This window comes from Moschus berezovskii, chromosome 3, assembly GCF_049115385.1.
Source record: "Moschus berezovskii isolate FMDL1 chromosome 3, NW_MosBer_1.0, whole genome shotgun sequence".
Taxonomy (NCBI): domain Eukaryota; kingdom Metazoa; phylum Chordata; class Mammalia; order Artiodactyla; family Moschidae; genus Moschus; species Moschus berezovskii.
In genome coordinates, this window is record NC_142462.1 from 74293970 (window position 1) to 74315368 (window position 21399).

Genomic DNA, 21399 nt, shown 5'->3' on the forward strand with positions numbered 1-21399 from the left:
GTGGGTATGAGTCAGGACACCTGACTATCAGCTTGCCAGGGCTATCCACTGCTTACTCTGCTCCCTGGAAAGTCAAGGCTGCCCCTGGTCTAGAGAAGAGGGGGCTGGGAGGAGGCGGGGTCTCAGCCAAGAGAAAGCATCGCACACAGCAGCCACATACACACTGCACCTTCCAGGGCCATCCCATTTGCTTTGTATTTCTATGAAGCTAATGGTGGCTCATGACTCAGTTCTCCCCACTGGACGACAGGGTATGGAAATGAGACATTGTCGGGAGGAGAGGAGGGCCTCTGGAGTAAGAGAGGACTGAAAGAGGGTGACTGGCCTTTTTTCTTTTTCGTCTGTCCTTGATGTTTGTCTAACTTGCATATATGTTCGTGGAAAACTCCTAATTTACCTCTACCTCCACCTCCGCTTTCCTCTTTGATAGTCATAAGTTTGTTTTCTATCTCTGAGTCTATTTCTGTTTTGTAAACAAGCTCATTAATCGGCTCTTTTCAGGAAAAAGGACACAGAATAGTCATATGGGTCCTGCACTTGGGTTTTTTGTTTGGTGTTCAACCCTCCATCTCAGCTCACAAACTGCTCCCATCAAAGGAACCCCAGAACTCCAAAGATTTCCTCCTCAGACATATTTTTATCTTTCTCTCCCAATCTTTAGTTCTACCCCCATCTTTTTTTAGGCTGAATCCTCTGCTAGCAATGAACCCCCATTTCCCTCTACTTTTCAAAATTCTGTTTTCAAGGTCCAACTGACATGTCACCTCCTCCAGGAAGCCTTCCCTGACACCATCATTAGTTTGCCTGCACCTGCAGGCTCTTCTGTTCCACAGCCTGCCATACATTCCAACTCCATGGCCCCGGGGGTGTCAGTATCGGCATGGGCTCACACACACAGGCAGGCCTGTATGTGTACAGAAGCTCGTGCCAAAGCACACAGGTGTCTTTGCTTGCTGACCCCTCTATAGGCGAGTCCCATCTTCCCAAACAAGCCCATGAGCACCCTGAGACCAAGGGCTGCATCTTTTAGTCTCCCTGCGTCTCTCCAGGCTCCAGGTGGCCAAGGGGGGAGGGGAGGGAAAGGAGGGATGAGCCCAGCCCCTGATGAGCCTCTCATGCCACCCCCACCCACTCCTAACAGTCAGAGCTGGGCTTCTGCTGGACGGACAGATGGACAGATGATCAGCGGTCTGTCCTCCCCAAGGTTCCTCTTACCGATGGCTTCCGTCTCCCAGACTGAAACAGAGAGAGAGAAAACGCAGAGGTGAGGAGGTTGGCTAAAGTCAGTCTGCTCCCTGAGCCCTGCTGATGGTGCACTCCTCCTTCCCACTCCCAGACCCTGAAGAGAGGCTGTGCTGGGGCCCCAGAGGCCTGAGAACTACCAGCTGGGATTCTACCGTTCTACTAGAGACTTCTACCATTCCTGCAAGAGCAGGGCACAGTTACTGAGAAAGAAAGGCATTCCAAAGGAGGAGCGAGATCGCGTTCCTGCATCTCCAACAGTTGCAAAGCAGCGGCTATTACAATAAGTATGAGTGAGATTCAGCCCTGGGAACCAGGAAATAAAAGGATAACTGCGGTTCTCAGCTTTCTAAGTATTTAAGTCAAGTCTAACTTTGTGAATGGAGATGCTAAAAGGCCCTGTCTTAATGAACCATTAAGAAGCAGGTGTAAATAACACATTCATTGCGCAATCGCCAGAGGGAGGCATAGAATCTGAAAGAAAGCATATCTTAAGAAATTTTTATTTTACTGCTGATTCATTTTCCCTTTTCTGTGCGTGGTGGAAAAGTAGTCCTGCCACGGCACCTGACCCAGAGTAGATGTTCTGTCAACTTTAAATAAATGACTGAATGAAAGGAGTACGTGAATGGAGGAAGTGATTAAGTTGGTTTCTATAGGAATGAATTAGAAATTGGGGCTGAATCACTGGGCTGCCACCCCGCTTGACAAACCACCATTCACACTGTGCCTCTCCTTTCAGCACTTCCCGTTCTGCTCTGGGTTGCATCCAGTCCTCACGCCATTATCAGGATGGGAGAGTTCACTGCTCGACTGGCCTGAACTGCGATTCTGGAGGTGGGAGGTAATGGCTAACGGGCCCAAGCAGAAAGTCGGGGAGGCGAGATGGGGGCAGCATAGCTAGACTCTGCCTTCTCTAGTCGTGGGCAGGGAGCCAAAGACGGGGCCGGGCATCCCCAACACACTGCCTCTATCTCCCTGCACCACCTCCTCCAAGCAGACTCCCCTGCAGGCAGAAACAAGGTTGCTGGACTTTCAGGTGTGAAAAAATTTGCCTCTGCCTCTGACACATGGGCTAGAGGACAGTGGAGTGAAGCGCAGCTTGAAGACTCTCTACTTCTAGAGGGACGCTGGCCGAGGCCTTAGGCACATGAGGGAGGAAGCTGAGGACCAGGTCTCAAGGGACTCATGCAAGGCTACACAAGTGTCTCAGACCCTGTAAGGATCCCTACCCTCCTTCCTCAAACCAAGGCCCCAACCTAGGACTCAGCGGTCCATGTGTGGTTCTCAGTGCATCACCTGCCTGGAGCCCAGTCCCTCCATCTCCCTCTGCCCAGCCTAACTCAGCAACCCCCAGCTTGCCACCCTGCTCCCTGGGATATCCACAGAGTTGGGGGTGGAGGGCCAGTCTGGCTCCAGGCCCCTCCCAGTGTCAATGTTCACTAAAAGCAGACACCAACCTTCTTTTGGAGTCCATGAGTCTCTGCTAAGGCAGAAATAGGCCTGGAGAGCCCACCAGACTCACATGCAAAGGAGAGATCCCTCGGAACCCTTTCCCCTCAGGCCCCTCCCCATGGAGAGCAGTCATCTGGGCTTCCCTATATGAGTGATCATGGTGATAACATCAGCTCACACTTACGGCTGACCATCAAGCTGCACCCAGTCCTGCTAAGGGACTGCCACCAGCATCTTCCACTTAAATTCTCCCAGTCACCATTCCACATTCCCATCTGATAGACTAGGAAATGGGCGGACAGAGGGGTGACTGCCCTGCTCAAGGTCCCCAGCTGGGTTACGTGATGGAGCCCACATCCGAGAGCCTAGCCTTGCCCCACCATGATGACGCATCTCTGCGGGGCCTTGCTGTGTGTGAGGGGTGCTTCTGTGTCCCTTTGTGCACGGGGGTCCCTGATTTCATCTCACCAGCACAGAGCTCCAAAATGGGAACCACCTCCGTGCAGGGAGCTCCCGGTCTTTGGTGCTTGTCTCCCAGGAATGCCTGGGGTCCAACGGGGGGAACAGGCTGGACTGAGTGTAGCCTGAAGAAGCCCTGGGGGAAACCCACCTTGGTCTGGGTTGAAGATTCGGAAGAGTTCAGGGCAACTGACGAGGACCATCTCACCCACATGGGCGGGCTTCCAACACGTGATGTTGTCCCACATCCCAGGGCAGCCTGTGGGGATGAAAAACACGGTGAGAGGGCATCCAGTAGTCCCCCCACACACACACACTCACAGAGCACACACTCACATAGCACACACAGAGCACACAATCACAGAGCACACACACACAGCACACACACAGCGCACACACACACAGCACACACACAGTGCACACACACACAGAGTACACACTCACAGAGCGTACACACAGAGCACACACAGAGCACACACACAGAGCACGGACACAGCACACACACAAAGCACACACACAGAGCACACACACACACAGAGCACACACCACACACAGAGCACACACTCACAGAGCACACACACACAGAGTACACACACAGAGCACACACACACAGAGCACACACACTCACAGAGCACACACCACACACAGAGCACACACACACAGAGCACACACACTCACAGAGCATACAGACAGAGCACACACACACAGTACAAACACACACACAGAGCACACACCACACAGAGCACACACTCACAGAGCACACACACAGAGCACACACACTCACAGAGCTCACACACACAGCACACACACAAAGCACACACACACACAGAGCACATATACTCACAGAGCACACACTCACACAGCACACACAGAGAACACACTCACAGAGCATACACACAGAGCACACACACACAGTACAAACACACACACAGAGCACACGCCACACACAGAGCACACACTAACAGAGCACACACAGAGCACACACACACAGTACAAACACACACACAGAGCACATACCACACACAGAGCACACACACACAGAGCACACACACAGAGCACACACACTCACAGAGCACACACACACACAGAGGACACATACTCACAGAGCACACACTCACACAGCACACATTCACACAGCACACACACAGGACACACACACAGAGCACATACAAAGCTCACACACACAGCGCACACACACATAGAGCACACACTCACAGAGCACACACACAGTACAAACACACACACAGAGCACACACACAAACACAGAGCACACACCACACACAGAGCACAAACACTCACAGAGCACACACACTCACAGAGCACACACACAGCATACACATACAGAGCACATACAGAGCTCACACACACAGCGCACACACACACATAGAGCGCACACTCACAGAGCACACACACACAGCACACACACACAGAGCACACACTCACAGTACACACACAAAGAGCACACACTCACAGAGCACACACAGAGCTCACACACAGCACACACACAGCGCACACACACCTAGAGCACACACTTACAGAGCACACACACACGGCACACACACACAGAACACACACTCACAGAGCATACACAGAGCACACACAGAGCACACACACACACAGCACACAATCACAGAGCACACACACTAACAGAGCACACACACACAGCACACACATACAGAGCACATACAGAGCTCACACACAGTGCACACACACATAGAGCACACACTCACTAAGCACACTCACAGAGCACACACACACAGAGCACACACTCACAGCACACACACAAAGAGCACACACTCACAGAGCACACACACAGAGCACACACTCACAGAGCATACACAGAGCACACACACACACAGCACACAATCACAGAGCACACACACTAACAGAGCACACACTCACAGCATACACACAGAGCACACACACAGCACACACACAAACCGCGGACACAGCACACACACAAAGCAAACACATAGAGCACACACACACAGACAGCACACACTCATAGAGCACACACTCACTGAGCACACACACACACAGCACACATTCACAGAGCACACACACATAGAGCACACACAGAGCACACACACACAGAGCACACACACTAAAGGAGCACACAATCACAGATCATACACACAGAGCACACACAGAGCACACACACACAGAGCACACACTCACTAAGCACACACACAGAGCGCACACACTCACAGAGCATACACAGAGAGCACACACACTAACAGAGCACACACTCACAGAGCACACACACACAGAGCACACACACTAAAGGAGCACACAATCACAGAGCATACACACAGAGCACACACACACAGAGCACACACTCACTAAGCACACACACAGAGTGCACACACTCACAGAGCATACACACACAGAGAGCACACACACTAACAGAGCACATACACAGAGCACACACTCACAGAGCATACACACACAGAGAGCACACACACTAACAGAGCACACACTCACAGAGCACACACACACACAGAGCACACACTCACAGAGCATACACACAGAGCGCACACACAGAGTGCACACACAGAGCACACACACAGAGCACACACAGAGCACACACACTCACAGAGCACACAAAGAGCATACACACAGAGCGCGTACACACACAGAGCAAACACAGAGCACACACACACACAACACACAAACACATAACTCACAGACACACACAGCACACACACAGCACAGACACAAAGCACACAGAGCACACAACACAGCACACACAAACACAAAGCACAGACACACACAGCACACAGAGCACAGACACATGCAGAGCACACATGGAGCACACATGCGGCACGCACACACACAGCACCCTGCACGAGCTCTTCCACATCCCCAGGCTCCACATCACTGTGAGGTCCAGCTTCAGATCAACCTCCTGGGTGGAGGGAGAGGCAGGAACTGGCTGGCCTGAGGATGCTCCATTGCCACCACTACCCCATGCCCCGGCCACCCACTGCCTTTCGGGACAGGCCTGGAGCGGAGAGATGGAGTGAAAATGAAGGAGGAACCTGAAGGAGGAGCACAAACTGGTCAGATGGGGGTGGGGAGGAGGGCAGAGTCAGCCAGGCAGAGACCTACACAGCCAAGCCCCAGGACTATGAAAGGACTCAGAGCACAAAGGGACGGGAGGCAGGGACCCCCTCAGAGGCCACCATGGTGGGGACGCATGCCCAGATCAGGTGAGCACCGAGGGATGGAGAGGAGTGAGGACAAACTGAGAGCTATTTAGGGATCATTGAGACAGTGACGCACGGCACGTGAGCTGCCAGCAGGAGGATGAGGTCAAGTCTGAAGACCAGACTTTCAGATTTGGGGCGCTCAGTAGACCCTCCAACCCCTGTGCCCACTCTCCTCCCAGCCCCTACCGGCCTCCTGGTGTTGTTCTCTGCACTCCTTGTCACTCCATCCTCACCTCCCCCTCATGCTTCACCCTCATCTGACGTCATACCCCTCTCCACGAGGGGCCTCTTGACCTTACTGACCTCATCACCCCTACTTGACCTTACTGGCCCTCGTCACTGGGCCCCACCTGATAGGATGCAGGGGCTCGCATCTTCCCTGCCCTCAGCCCTTTGCTCCACTCATCTTAGACGAGATCAACAGACCCAAAACTTTTCTTCCAAGGAGCAAGTAAAATTAAAAGACACTTGCTTCTTGGAAGAAAAGCTATGACAAATCTAGACAGCATATTAAGAAGCAGAGACATTCCCGACAAAGGTCTGTATAGTTAAAGCTATGTTTTTTCCAGTAGTCATATATATGAGAGACCATAAAGAAAGCTGAGCACCAAGGAATTGATGCTTTTGAACTGTGGTGTTGGAAAAGACTCTTGAGAGTCCCTCGGACTGCGAGGAGATCCAACCAGTCCATCATAAAGGAAATCAGTCCTGAATATTCATTGGAAGAACTGATGCTGAAGCTGAAGCTCCAATACTTTGGCCACTTGATGGGAAAAACTGACTCATTAGAAAAGACCCTGATGCTGGGAAAGATTGAAGGCAGGAGGAGAAGGGGACAACAAAGGATGAGATGGCTGGATGGCATCACTGGCTCGATGGACATGAATTTGAGCAAGCTCCAGGAGTTGGTGATGGACGGGGAAGCCTGGCATGCTGCAGTCCACGGGGTTGCAAAGAGTCAGACATGCCTGAATCAGTGAACTGAACTGAACTGAACCAGGCTTAAGGGCTTCCTGACAGAATTATATACACAACTCCCAAGCCTGTCCCTGCACAACCTGAAGGCTGCCTCTCACAGTCAGGTGCCTGCTGGATATCCCCACCTTGAAAGGTCCAGGACAATCCACACCCAGCCTGTCCAAGACTCAACTGAGCATCTCCTACAAAACCTGATTTCCTGCCTCAGCCCCAGTTGGAGCCCTGGAATCACTCTCACTTCATCACCTTCTCCTTCATGCTCCATAGCCAACTGGTCACCAAGTCCTGCTGGTCTAACAGTCCAATATTTGTAGAATCCTTACCCTACTCTCTATCCTAGGACCTCCACCTGGTCAAGAGCAGACCACTTTTCCCTGGGACCCTGGTTACAGCTTCCCCACTGGTCTCCTCACTCATCCCCACACACCTGTGACCGCAAGCTCTTCCAAAGAAAGATGTGACCAGGTCACACAGCCACCACTATGGGTAAGCACCAGCCAGTGGCCCTACCACCTCAGCTTCTTAACATGGTCCCTGAAGCCTGGTCCTTGCTTTATACTCCAGCACAAGGGGCGTGGGCGAGGCCACAGGATGAGAGGCCATCCAGGGAAAGGCCACAAGACAAGAGGAGCAGGAAACTCCACGCGCTGCAGGTGGGGAGAGGAAGTGCATTTAGTGATATAATCATGACAGAGGGGCAAAGGCAGAGACGGGAGGTAGTATGCAGCATGTCCAAAGGCAGAGTGCAGACTTCCAGGAAAGGGATCTCACTTGGCTGGTGGAGGACTTTGGAGGGCTCCTCTGCCAGGCACAAGACAGCCTGTGCCTGTCCCACCCCCAGGGCTGCAGGAAGGATTACTGAGTTCATACATGAAAAGTTGTCGGAAGAAAGGCAGACTGACTCAGGGCCTGGCCACCATTGTTCTTACCACTAATCTCATTATTTCACTTAGGTATCCCTGGGAATCATTTCCCTGAGACAGACCTAGGCAGAGAGATGAAAGAGAGCCCAAGCAGGTGAGAAAGGCCGGTGCAGGGCCACTGGGCAGACACAGAGGAAGCCCGGCAGGCTTTGGGCAGGGGTGGGGGGCTGGGGTGGGCCTCCTGAGCTCACAGCCACTCTGTTGGGGCCCACAGTTTCGGGTCATGTTTAGATCAGAAAGCGTCCAAAGTTGCCATATGCAAAAAACCCTCTCTCTGAGCATTCAGACCTGGCTACTTTAGAATGGTTAGATAGCATCACTGACTCGATGGACATGAGTTTGAGCAAACCCCGGGAGACAGTGGAGGACAGAGGAGCTTGTCATGCTGCAGTCCATGGGGTCATAAAGAGTTGGACACGACTTAGCGACTGAACAGCAACTTTAGAATTCACATGCAGTCACATGAACCGATAGTATCCTGCTTCCAGAATGACTGCGTTTGGGAGCGAGAAGCATCACAGAAAGCTCTGAGGATAACAAACCAAGATGATGAGGATTCTTGGGGCCACATGAAGGGAGATGGGTCCCAAGCCTGTTACTGATGACTCTTGTCTGCCCATGACAGTCCCCCCTACACAGCTAGTCATGACAACGAGTCCTTGAAAGAGACCTAACAGTACATCTTTGGCTGACGTGGCCCGTGCTGACCATAGAATGGCCATGGAGTGTGGCTATGTCTGGCCCACACCCTGGGAGCCCTTGCCAACAGATGTTCCTTAATGTGGAACATTAGGCCCTGGCACAGCCAGCTGCTTCTGCCAGCTGACATTCCCGAGGCCCAGAACTTGCTAGATGAGTGAGGGAACATAGTCACAAGGGCCGAGGAGCCCAGGTTGAAGGTCAGAGACACGGAGGCAGTGAGGGATCCAACCTTCCAACAAATGTTTACTGAGCAGCTAGCATGTGCCAGAGCCCATCAGACCCAGGGCTACAGTGCTAGAGAAAACAAATTTGAGAAGTTCACATTTGAGGGCAGCAGGAGGGAAAGGACAGGGTGCCCCCTCCACATCGGCAGGGCGTCAGTGACTCGAGTTTTGCCAAGGGCTCACAGCATGATTCTGGCAAGTCTCCACACCCTCCAGCCTGACTCAGTGTCCCATTGAGCACATCAAGGGCTGGGTGACTCTGAGCGGTCTCCTAGCTCCTTGAGTGATTAGAGCTCAGATCTGGAAAAGAGTCATTCAGGACCTGCTGGGATCTGGAAGGATGGCCAGGAGCCTGGGGCTGCCCTCCCTGGCCCCACTGCCAGGACAGACATCCTCAACAGGGCATCTGCCAAGGTTCCCCCACCTGCCCCATGGCCCATCACACTCTACAAGCCCTCCTGGCTTCTGGCCTACCTCCCCTCCACAGACTAAAGATCCTAGTAGGATAATTCCTGTAGCATCAGAGCAGGTAGGAAGCCTAAAAGTAGAACCCAAACCTCAGGGCCCAAGTCTAGTGTCTGGGTTTAGGAGACTATGATATTGTGACAAAATAAATTCGATATCATGATACAATAAATCATAATGACTCTGATATTGTGAGACTATGATATTGTGATATAATAAGAATTACACATTTGGTCTTCATCCCAGATTCCTGACTGTTTGGTGCTGTTCAGTCAGTAAGTTGTATCCGACTCTTTGTGACGCCATGGACTATAGCACACCAGGTTCCTTTGTCCTTCATGATCTCCCAGAGTTTGCTCAAACTCATGTCTATTGAGTCAGTGATACTATCTAATCATCTCATCCTCTGCTGGCCCTTTCTCTTTTCACCTTTAATCTTTCCCAGCATCAGGGTCTTTTCCAATGAGTCAGTTATTTGCATCGAGTGGCAAAGTACTGGAGTTTCAGCTTTAGCATTAGTCCTTCCAATGAATATTCAGGGTTGATTTCCTTTAGGATTGATTGGTTTGAGCTCCTTGCCATGCAAGGGACTCTCAAGAGTCTTCTCCAGCACCGCAGTTCAAAAGCATCAATTCTTCGGCACTCGGGCATAGAGCTCCTAAAACCCTAGGAACAGCCTGGGTAATGGTGTCAGAGGAGCAGCTTTCATTATTCATAAGCACCTTTCAGCCATACCTGAGTGTATGCTCATGACATGGCTCTTGGAGGATAGGGACTTGTCCACAGGGTAACCAACTGTGGGATTAAGGAACTGGAACTTTCAGCCCCACCTCTCACCTTGGGGCCAGAAATGAAATTAATCATCAAAGGCCAACAATTTAACCCATTGTGCCTACGTAATGGAACATCCATAAGCCCCTAAACAATGGGATCTGGAGAGTTTCTGGGTTGGTGAACACACCCACATGGCGGAGAGTGGCACATTCCACGAAGAAGCTCCCGTACTTGGGATTCTATTGGACCTCACCCTATGGACCTCTTCATCTGGCTGTTCGTTTACAAAATCCTTTATAGTAAACTAGTAAATGTGTTCTATAAGTCATTATAGCAAATTATTGAGCGTGAGAAGGAGGCCATGGAAACCCCTGATCGGTAGCCAAGTCAGATTGAAATGTGGGTTACCTGAGAACCCACAATGTGAAACTAGCGTCTGAAATGAGGGAGCAGTCTCCTGAAGCTGACCCTTCACCTGTAGGGTCTGTGCTAACTCTAGGTAGTCAGGGTCAGATTTGAATTAAATTGTAGGGACATCCACTAGGTGTCCATAGAAAACTGGAGAATTGCTTGGTATGGAAAACGCACACATCTGATGTCAGAAATGTTGTGAATAGATAAACAGTTTTGCTTTATGGGACAATGTCCCTGATCCCACAGGGAGCTCTCAGCCCTCCACCCACCCCTCTGGCTGGCATCACTGGGGTCAAAGGAGACGCAGGTCTCCTCAGGGCTTCCCAGGAGGCCTCGTGCACATTTTTCCTACAGTTATCACCTCTCAGCTGGACCCGGATGAGAAGGGAGGTGGGGTCTGTCTTCTCTCCCATTCTCAATGGGTTGGCTCTGGCCTCGGGAGCCTCAGAGCCGAATGTTCCTAAGAACACTTTCCAGGGAGATGAGAACTGGGTCTGGGCTCCTGAGAGCACCGTGGGTTTTTTGTTTTTTTTTTTAAACTAAGGACGACGACTCATCTTCCTTCCACACCCACGCAATACGTCCAGCTTCTCTCTCCCTATGTGTTCCAGACTCCAGCCCCAACAAAGCTTAGTGCTGTTGGGGCTGGAAGATTTCAAGATGCCTTTTCTCCTCCTCCCTCTCCTCCTTTTGCCTTTTTTTCATCTTTTCATTTTCTCCTTCCCTCCCTCTTCTTCACTCACATATTCAAGAAATATTAAGTGTCTGTTAAGAGTCAGATACTGAAAAGCAAAAGCGGGATGAATAAGCACCCCTGGTCTCAGCTCGCCCAGGGCTTATAGTGTGTGATCACGGGAATAAATCTGGATTTAATGCCAAATGCTGAAGAAGACCTTGGATGGTGTATTACTTTCCCATTGCTGCTATAATACAGAAAACTACGTGGCTTACAACGACCTGATTTCTTATCTCACGGTTCTGGAGGTCAGAAGCCAGAAAGGGGCCAAAGTCAAGGTGTCAGCATTTCTTCTGCAGGCTCTAGTGAAGAATCTGTTTTCTTCTCTTTTCCAGACTCAGGAGCCCACCCACATCCCTTGCCCTGTGGCCCCTTTCTCCATCTTCCAAGCCAGTAGCACAGCATCTTCAAATCTCTCTCCTCTGACCCTCCTGCTGCCTCCTGTCACTTATAAGGATGCTTGTGAATATACTGAATAATCCAGGCTACTCACCCATCTTAACGTAAATATACTTGCCAAGTCCCTTCTGTCTTTTAAGGCAACACAGTCCACAGGCTTTGGGGGATGAGAATGTGGGCATCTTTGGTGGGGACATTATTCTGCCTCCCCCAGAGGGTTGTTAAGACAAGGAGGCACGTGGCCTGATTCGGCCGTGTGGGAAGGTAATACATTTCAAGAGCAGGAAAGCAAACACGAAGACACGTCCATCGGGATGTGGCAGCAGTTGGGAGGAGGGTGGTGGGGCTCAACGAAGAGCCATGGCAGCCGAGACAGAATGGAGTGCTGTGCAGGAGGGTCTGGAGGCAGGACTTGGTGGCAGACTGGCTGGACACAACTGGGGAGTGTGCCAGGGACCATTCACGCTCATCCAGCTCATGTGACCTAGTGCTCACTCATGGTGAGGGGGCGGGGGATGACTAATGGGTCTCAGAAACACCCCTTGCAGACTGCGCAGCCTTTCTCTCTCAGCCCTCTCTGCAGCATCCCTGGAGGCCACATGTGCAGGGTGGCAGTGTTCCGAGACGGATCTCTGAAGGACCAAGTGGAGTCAAACTCACCTCCCCACTCTTCCCACCACACTGACCTGTGATGTGCAAGCAATAAACGTTACAGTACTAAGTCTCCGAGATGTTGAGGTTCATTTGCTACTGCACCAGGGTCTAGGCTACCCTGACTTATGCAGTGAAGGGGAGAGAGGCACCAAGGATGGTGTCTGGGTTTGAGTGTCCGGATGGCTAGCTGACTGAGCCACCAGCCATGGCGGGGAGGGCTGGATGAGAAGCAGGTGGTGGAGGGAATCAGCAAGCTGGAGCTCAAGGGTGTCATCTGGGGTATGTTTAGTTTGAGATGATGCAAAGAGCCAAGCAGAACTAGATTTCAAATAGGTAGTTAGATAAAATTCTAGTGTTCAGAGGGGAAGTTTCCACTGGGGGAAGAGAACAAGAAGCGGTCAGCACAAGGAAGTTATGTAGGGCTATGGGCCCAGATAATATGTCCAATGAGAGGGTGTAGATTTGAGAGGAAAAAAAAAAAACAGAGAAGAGACTAGGGCCTGGCCCCAACAAAAGGAAGGTCACCACTCAGAAGAGAAGTTGGCAGAGAAGACTTGGCAGACTGGCCAGAAACACAAGGAAAACTGGGAGATACTGATGACACAGCTGCAGCGAACTCTGCTTCAAGGAGGAGACGGTAAAGTGCATCAGACGTGGCTTCAGGGTCAAGAGAGTTCCCGTCCTCTTCTTCCCCGTGCAGAGGAAGTCAGAACCAGTGTTCTTCCCTGGGAGAACTCTCCACTCTGACACCCCAAGCCTCCCGACTCTCCATGAAGCCTGCCTACGCCTTCCTGGCCCAGTGTATCCCACTAAAAGCCTCGGTGGGGACTCGGTGAGAGGAATTCAGGCCCAGGGGGATTTCTGCTGGGGTGAGAGGTGATGGTGGGCACACTCTCTGGGGCTGCTCCCACTGAGACACTGATACTCACAGCAGCCAAGGAGATGCAGTGCCTTGTGACAGCAGGAGGGGGAAAGACCACTTGGGCAGGTTGAATGGAGAGAGACTGCAAGAGCCATTAGCCCCGACTGGAACAAAATAAGGAGCTAATCTCGGGTTGTCATGGCAATGATTCCGTCCAGTTCCACACAGCGTTCCACACTCGTGAGACCAGGGGGACTCACACAAAAGCACAGTCCCCTCTTTAGAGAAGCTGCCCGAGGGCGCCTGGGTATTGTCGGAACAAGTCCCTCATCTCGGCACATGATTCAAGGGTAAAAAATGATTCAACATACTGAAATTTACTTTACAGCCAATGTTTCTGATCCATAAAATGCAGACCAGCTGTGAATTCGGTGCTAGGGGAAGGGAGGGAGGGCTAAAGACGCAGCCCTTCTCTGTGGGAGTCAATGGTCCTGCAGGAGTGCCACAGGGAGCTTGCCAGAGGTATGGACACTCGGGCCCCATCAGATCCACTGGGTCAGAAACTGGGGTTCGGCCCAGCAATCTGGGTTTTAACAAGCCTTCCAGCAAGTTCTGATACAGGATTATGTCTGAGAACTACGGGACCAAAGGAAAACAGGTTTGGACAGAAACTGAACCCTTTGTCAGATCTGGGAAGTGAGTTCCTCAGAGGGAGGGTCCCTGCAGACCCCCATGCTGGGGGTCTGTTCATTCTCAGAGCCGCTGGGAGGCACAGACAAGAAGCTGAGCTTGCTCCAAGGATGGCGAGCCTGGGCCCAGCCTTGCGGAGGTTCTCCCTCCCTCCTTCAGGCCCCTCTCCTGGTGAGAGTGGAGCTGGGGGCTGGGATATGCACTCTGCACCCTGGACAGGCCTCAGCGGCTGGGTCAGAATAGCAATGAGCAGGCTGCTGTGTCTCCTCCAAGCCGCTTTCCTCCTGCTCGTGCCAAAGCCACTGCTGGCCTCCCTCTTCCATCTCCTCCAGAGTATGGGGTGGAGGACCCCCAAGGAGGACCACACCTGATCAGCCCACTTAAATGCAGGGAAGGCCTCCAGACTGAGGCAAACCCGCAGCCCCACAAAGAAGAGGTGCTGGCAGGACTCACCAGGGCTGGCAGGGCTGCCTGGGCTAAACCGAGAGAACAAAGCGGCCAGCCCAGCGGGCGGTGCCTGTGCCCTGCGTGGGCCTGGGGACGCTTCAGAGAGGCAGCTCTGGTTCCCACGCACAGGAGTCCTTTCTCCTTGTCTCTTGTCTCCTTGTTTCCTAGCGCTCCCCGGCTGGGACAGCAGACCTGGGGCCTGTCCCAGAGCTGGCTCCGGCCCTCGGTGTGACTTGGCCAGTGATGGCCACCTCTGGCCTCAGCCTCTCCGTGCGTCACAGCGATGAAGCCAGACTTGGTGTTGTCTCAAGATCTAGTTCGCATGCAGGGGTTTGGAATGAGGGACAAAACCACTAAATATATCGCCTCAACAATGGTCCCAATAAACATCCTTAAAACCTGCCAAGGATGGTGCAGAGGAAACCACCCAGTCAGAAACTTGCTTTCACTCTCCATGATCTTCCCTGTATTTTCTACTCGCTTAAGCCCCCTGCCAAGCTCCAGTGCCCCTCCCCAGCCTATCACTGTCCCTCGGCTTCCACTCTGAAGGCCACTATATACATTACCATCCCACATTCTCTATGGGGGTGGGGGGTGGGTATCCCAGGATCAGTGAGGAGTAAGGATTTAAGCGGATGCAGGTGCCCTCCTGGGAGCCCCCCACCTACAGTTACACAGCTACAACATGCCACAGACAAATCTCGTCTCTAACAGACCAGTGTCCTCATTCTAATGCACTCACTTTACTGGATATAAAAGATCATGGGATGTACAAGTAATATGCTATGCTGTGCTTAGTCGCTCAGTCATGTCCAACTCTTTGAGACCCCATGGACTGTAGCCTGCCAGGCTCCTTTGTCCACTGGGATTCTCCAGGCAAGAATGCTAGAGTAGGTTGCCTTGCCCTTCTCTGGAGGATCTTCCCAACCTAGGGATCGAACCTAGGTCTCCCACATTGCAGGCAGATTCTGTACCGTCTGAGCCACCATGGAAGCCCAATAATGCTGGAGAGGGTAACCAATCCCTTCTCCAGGGGATGTTTCTGAACCAGGAATTGAACCAGGGTCTCCTGCATTGCAGGTGGATTCTTTACCAGCTGAGCTACCAAGGAAGCCCACAAGTAGTAAATATATAAATATTAGTACATGCTCATACTCAATTGCTTAGTCATGTCCAGTCAATTTTGTGACCTTTTGGGCTGTAGCCCACCAGGCTGCTCTGTCCATGGGATTCTCCAGGCAAGAATACTGGAGTGGGTTGCCATTTCCTCCTCCAGGGGATCTTCCTGATCCAGGATTGAACCCACATCTCCTATATTGCAGGCGGATTCTTCACTGCTGAGCCATCAGCATAAAAATATATATAAAAATGTTGTCGTGAATTCACACTCACAGTCACTGGAACAGGCTGACAGATTTCCTTGTTCAGGTGTATTTCAGTGACACTGGCTGACCCTTGACCAATATTCCATGCATAGCGCGTGTGCTTGGGACAGAAGGGCAGGGGAGGTGCAGAGAAGGGGTGTAGCAGGAGAGCTGGTCCCTCTCCATTCGCCCCAGGCACAGATATCAATACCAGAACGCACAACTGCTGACTCTTGGTTACTGTCAGATGGGACTCTTGCCTCCCAGCTGGGTTTGCCTGGACCCTGAGCACTGCTCTCTGGCCTGAGCTGACATGAGCACCCTGGAGGATGGTCTTCTCTGACCAAACCAGTGGTTCTAAAACTTGGATATACTCTAGAATCATTGAGAGGCTTTTAACACACACTCTCAACAAGTGCCACCCTGCCCAAATTCTCCCCACATTGCTTTGAGAAAGGCCTGACCATCATCATCTTTAAATGCTCCTCGAAGTTCTACAAAGCGCGATGGGATGAATGGCTACCCATGGTTCATAAGTGTGTTAAACCTGAAGCCAAGGATGCTCCGAGGACCCAGCCTGAGTCTTGAGTCAAGCCCAAGCCCTGGCAGCTGACAGGATGGCAGATATCTCCCAGGACATCTGCACTGGAGTACCCAGAGGTCCCCTGCTCTGAAGGACCCTCAAGGTGGGGCTCCTCCAACCTCAGCCAGCAGGAAGGAACCCTGAAGTAAGCTGAGCTGGACACTCACGCCTCCCCTCTACCTGCCCCTCTCCTTCCATAAGGCTGAAGCTGGGGCCTGGGAGACCTAGCCAAGCAGGTCACTAGAGGCTGAGGCCTCCAGCCAGCCCGGCCCTTGGAAACACAAACACCCTCTGGCCTTTAGTAGCCAAGAAAATTGCAGGCCTTCAGGAGGGTGGGCGGCAGGGGGTGCAGATGTAAGCCTCTCCTCTCTCCCAAGTCCTCTCTCCAGCCTCATTTCAACTTCCTCTGCCCTGTGACCTTTCACTGCAGCCAGGGGGAGGCGGGGGTGGGGCTGTCTCCTCCCTCCTTTCTGAGCCAAAATGCAGTCTAGTGATCAGAGAGCACGAACTCTTGAAGGATCAAAGGCATGTCCTGGCTCCACCCTTCCAGGCTGTATAACTTACCAGGTAACAGGTAGTGACCTACCCTCTGTGAGTCTGTACAGCCTCATCCAGAAAATGGGAGGAAAATGCTGACTGGCTCGTAGGTCGGTGAGGTTTAAATGAGCTGTGCTATGCAATTGTGAATGTGTAATGATTTAGAACCTGGCCCCTAGTATCTGAGTGCCAGCTGTCACAATTCCCTCCGACCATACTCACTGCCTCCTTCCTACTTTTACTAGGGTCAGCCCCAACCTGAAACTTCCCTGGCTTCCCCATCTGCCCTCCAAAGCGCAAATCTGGTCCCTGACCCCTCTCTGCTCTTCCAGAAAGCCTTCCCAGATGGTCTGAACTGCACTGACCTATTCCCCAGAGATGTCTCCACACTCCCCAGGAGAACTCTACAGGTAGGGTTCTCTCTCGGCAGGCCCTCATCCTTCCTCTGACCTTGATCGCACTCCACAGGCAGGGCCCAAGATGCCAGCTTGTTGTGAGAGCTGAATGAGTGAGAGGGCAAGGGGATGAGTGAGTGAGTGAGTGAATGAGCCAGTGGGTGGGTCAGTGGAATTCTCCCACAGGCTTGAGATCAGGCTGGAGGGTGACCTGACTCACAGGGTCCTCGAGGCAGGGTTAGAGGAGCGAGGTCCAGGTGGTGTCCTAGGAAAAGCTGGAGAGATAGCAGCTTGGGGGAAGAAGCCCCCAGTGCCATCCCCTCCTACCTCCAGCTCCAGTGGCAGTGGACACACAGATACCGGCTCCCTGGCCCTCAGCCATGCCTCCCTCTAGCTCACCCCACCGACTCCAATTCAGGGTTCCAGATATAGGGACTGACCCACTCCCCTTCCCCATCTGCCTCTTGCTGCTGTGGTTCCCTCAGCCTAGAACGTTCTCCCCAATCATCCACCCCTCAGTTCTCACCTACCATCAAGAGCTACCCCTCCCCAGGGCCTAACTCAGCCTAGCTTCTCATCAGAATCGCCTGGGGAGCCTTTAAAAGTCATGGCGACTAGGACAGACTGAGGTTCTGGTTGAACTGGTTTGGACTGGGTCTTGGCTACATTTTCCTAAAAGCTGCCTGGCCTGAGGCACACGCAGCCAGGTGTGAGGACCAAGGATCTGGTTTAAATGCCATCTTCTCCATGAATCCTTCCCCACAGAGAATTCCTTTCCTCCGTCCTCTCCTGAGAACACCTGGGGGTGAGAGCCCCTCCCAGTGGTTCTGGCCTGCCCCCTTGGGTGGTACCCATCATTACACCCGCCTCGCCCACGTCACACTTCTGCCAGCATACCCTTGCAGCCGGGGCCTCTTGTCATCCTCCTGCTCAGGGCTCCATGGGCGCGATCTACTTGCACACCTGTGGGCCTGTCCCCATCTCTACCTGTCCCTACCTGACGCTCCCTACCACTCAGTCCCGAGTATGTCTGAGACCTGGGATTCAGGAACAATGGCCTCGGGCTGGGAGGCAGGGTGTTTGGGTTCCAGGCCCAACTGAGTCTGACACTCCCTCTTCCCATGGTTCCAAAGAATTGCTGCCCTCTGGACTCCATGTTCCCATCCTCTAGACAAGAGGCCTGGATCAGCTATTCTTTGAGTTCCTTGCAAACGTGTGCCCATCTGGGCCCCCGGCCTTGGTTGCCCTGGCTGGTGGGGCCTCAGATACACTTTTGGCCTCAGGTTAGGGCTGAACAAGAGCATGGCTGGGGGGAAAGGCCAGCATGGCTGAGAAGGACTCCATTACTAGTTAATGTTCGCTGAGCTGACTGGCTAGGGAGTTCAGCCCAGAGGGACCATTGCAATTAAGTGATCTGCAGCCTGGCGTGCTGTGATTCATGGGGTCGTGGAGAGTCGGACACGACTGAGCGACTGAACTGAACTGAACTGAACACTAACCAAGTATTTAAATAAATGGTACTCAGAACTCCCTGAGAATGGGGAGGACCAAAGAGAAAAGCAGATCCCTCTAGACGGGGCAGAGAGTCCCACCTTCCAGTGACTGAGACATGCGAAAGTCTAAGGCGTTCTCCAGTGATACCCCCTACCCTCAAGTCCCCAGCTTCCCATGCAGACCCTCCTCCTGGCTCTGCTGGGGTCAGGGTGCCCTTGCTCTATGGGCCTCAGTGTCCCATAGGAGGAAAGGGTACACAGGGCCACTGGTTAGCAGCCAGGGGCCATGCCACTCCCTTGCGACATCTGGTAATGTGAGGTTTGGGGGGCTGTCACTGAGATTAGGGGGTGGTACAGGCATCTAATGGGAGAGCTAGGGACACTAAATGTCCTGCAATGTGTGGCACCATTCAGCCTAAGGAAGCAGCCTCCTGCCCCCCATGCTCATAGCAGCCCCAGGAGAACAGCAGCACCAGACACACACAGGGCTGGGTTTCCTGCTGCCACCCTGTTCTCTGCCCTCTGATGAGTGAGCAGCGGAGATGGGTGTGATCCCACACCTCATGCTCTCAGTTGACCAGGTGCTCTCTAGCTTGGCCACCAGCAACAGCTGTGTCCCTCCTGCCACGAGACCCAGGCTGCCTGCTAATGAGCTCTCTGACAGCCGTTGGCTGCCCAACCCAGATACCAGCTCATTCTCGGCCCCCATGGGAGTGAAGGCAGCCACGTGCAGTCACCTGGAATAGCCCCTTTCAGAGGGAGGCATCTAGGCAGGCCATCCCCACGGAGGGCAATCCCAGCATCACTGCCCAGAGCAGATCCAGGGCTCCATCGCCCCAAAGGGCTTTCTGAAGGACCCAGGGACCTGTATCCTCCACCACTTTCTGTAGATGGCCAGAGGCGGGGACATCAGTTCTAAGGCTGATCCTAGGTGTGCCGGAGGTGGTGGCCCTCCCCACCACCATCCTCACCTGGGGAGGAGTCATTCAAGCCCATCAGGTCATTCACCCTCTGGATCTTCTCCAGGCACATGGCTTGCTCCTTCTTGAAGATGCAGTCGGAGTGCATGGTGGTGGCCTGCAGGGGACACAGGGGATAAATGGTAGGGAGGAGCAGGGAGGTTCACTGACAAGCCCGGCTACTTAAGCCTCAGGGGCAGTGGAGGTGGGAAGCAAAAGCAGAAGAGGACAGTGACCGAGAGATTTCAGAAGTAGCAGCACCTCCGCTTCGTCACAAATGCCATGAGGACTCTTCCACTTCACCAGCTCAGTGTGGGACCCAGGCAGATCCCACCCGCCTCCTTGGCTCTCAGTTTCCACGTTTTACCATAACATTAGCAAATACATAGATAGCACCGTACTAAAGTGCGTGCATTACCCTGTCCTACCCGTGCACACATGTATATCAAGGGTACTACAAAGTAGGCACTATTTTTATCATTTCCCATTCGACAGATGTGAAACCTAAGCACAGAGATGTTAAGAAACTTGCTCAGAGTCACACAGCTTAGTAGACTGAACAGCCAGAATTCAAATTCGTGCAGTCCAGCTCCAGAGACCCCGAGCTGCACTTTAGGGAAGCAAGCAGCGGGTGAGAGAGAGGAGAGAGTTGGTTGAGAGAGTTCATCCTTTCTCTCCTCTGGGGGCCCAGGAGCCACAGGCGAAGGACAGTGATAGCACTGCATGGTGCTTACTAACCGTGCTCATTTACTCCTGCCCCATTTTACAAAAGAGGAAAACTGAGGCTCAAAGAAGTTAAAAACAACTCCTGCTCAAGGTCATACTGCCTGCTGGTTAGCAGCAGATACTGGATTAAGTGTAGGATCAAATAACTTCAAAGCCCATGCATGCTGTCACTTCTGCTTAAAACCCCAGGGCAGGGATAGTTTCACAAGGGGATGTTGGTAGGTGTGGAGGCAGGTTCCAGGCATCACAGGCTGCCAAGAGCAGGGCTCAGGGATCCAGTCTAGCGCTGACTGTTCACAGATGTGTAGGGAAAGGGCTGGGCTTGTCTGCAGTCACACAGTAAGGCGAGCCAGAGGCAGGACTGGCATCCAGGGCTCTGAATAGAGCTGCATCTACGCTGGTCAGAATTCCCAGATAGAGGAGCGGGGCGGCAATGCCTGGAAACCCTCCACCCTATCCCTCCTGGTCAGGGAGAGGCTTCTGAGCTCTAGCCTGCCAGAGACTAGTAACCTGGGAATTAGGATCAAAATTCCCTAATGAGGGCCCCTGAATACAGCTGAGCAGGTTGTATACTGCACAACTCTAAAGGCTGCCACACGTGTGTGTGTGTTAGTCACTCAATCATGTCTGACTCTTTGTGACCCCATGGACTATTAGCCTGCTAGGTGTCTCTGTCCATGGATTTCTCCAGGCAGGAATACTGGAG

At 52.6% G+C, this 21399-nt stretch overlaps 1 protein-coding gene across 2 annotated transcripts in view; it reads right to left on the reverse strand.

Annotated features, from left to right (window-relative positions):
* The window catches only part of ADCYAP1R1 (ADCYAP receptor type I), a 62804-nt gene that overhangs the window by 28975 nt on the left and 12430 nt on the right, over positions 1 to 21399 (reverse strand). For both annotated transcript variants that reach the window (XM_055420922.2, XM_088834596.1), the window contains 3 exons: positions 19980 to 20085; positions 3308 to 3415; positions 1216 to 1236 (listed from right to left, as the gene is read on the reverse strand). In XM_055420922.2, the coding sequence (XP_055276897.1) occupies positions 1216 to 1236; positions 3308 to 3415; positions 19980 to 20085 (235 nt within the window). The remainder of the gene's footprint in view (positions 1 to 1215; positions 1237 to 3307; positions 3416 to 19979; positions 20086 to 21399) is intronic.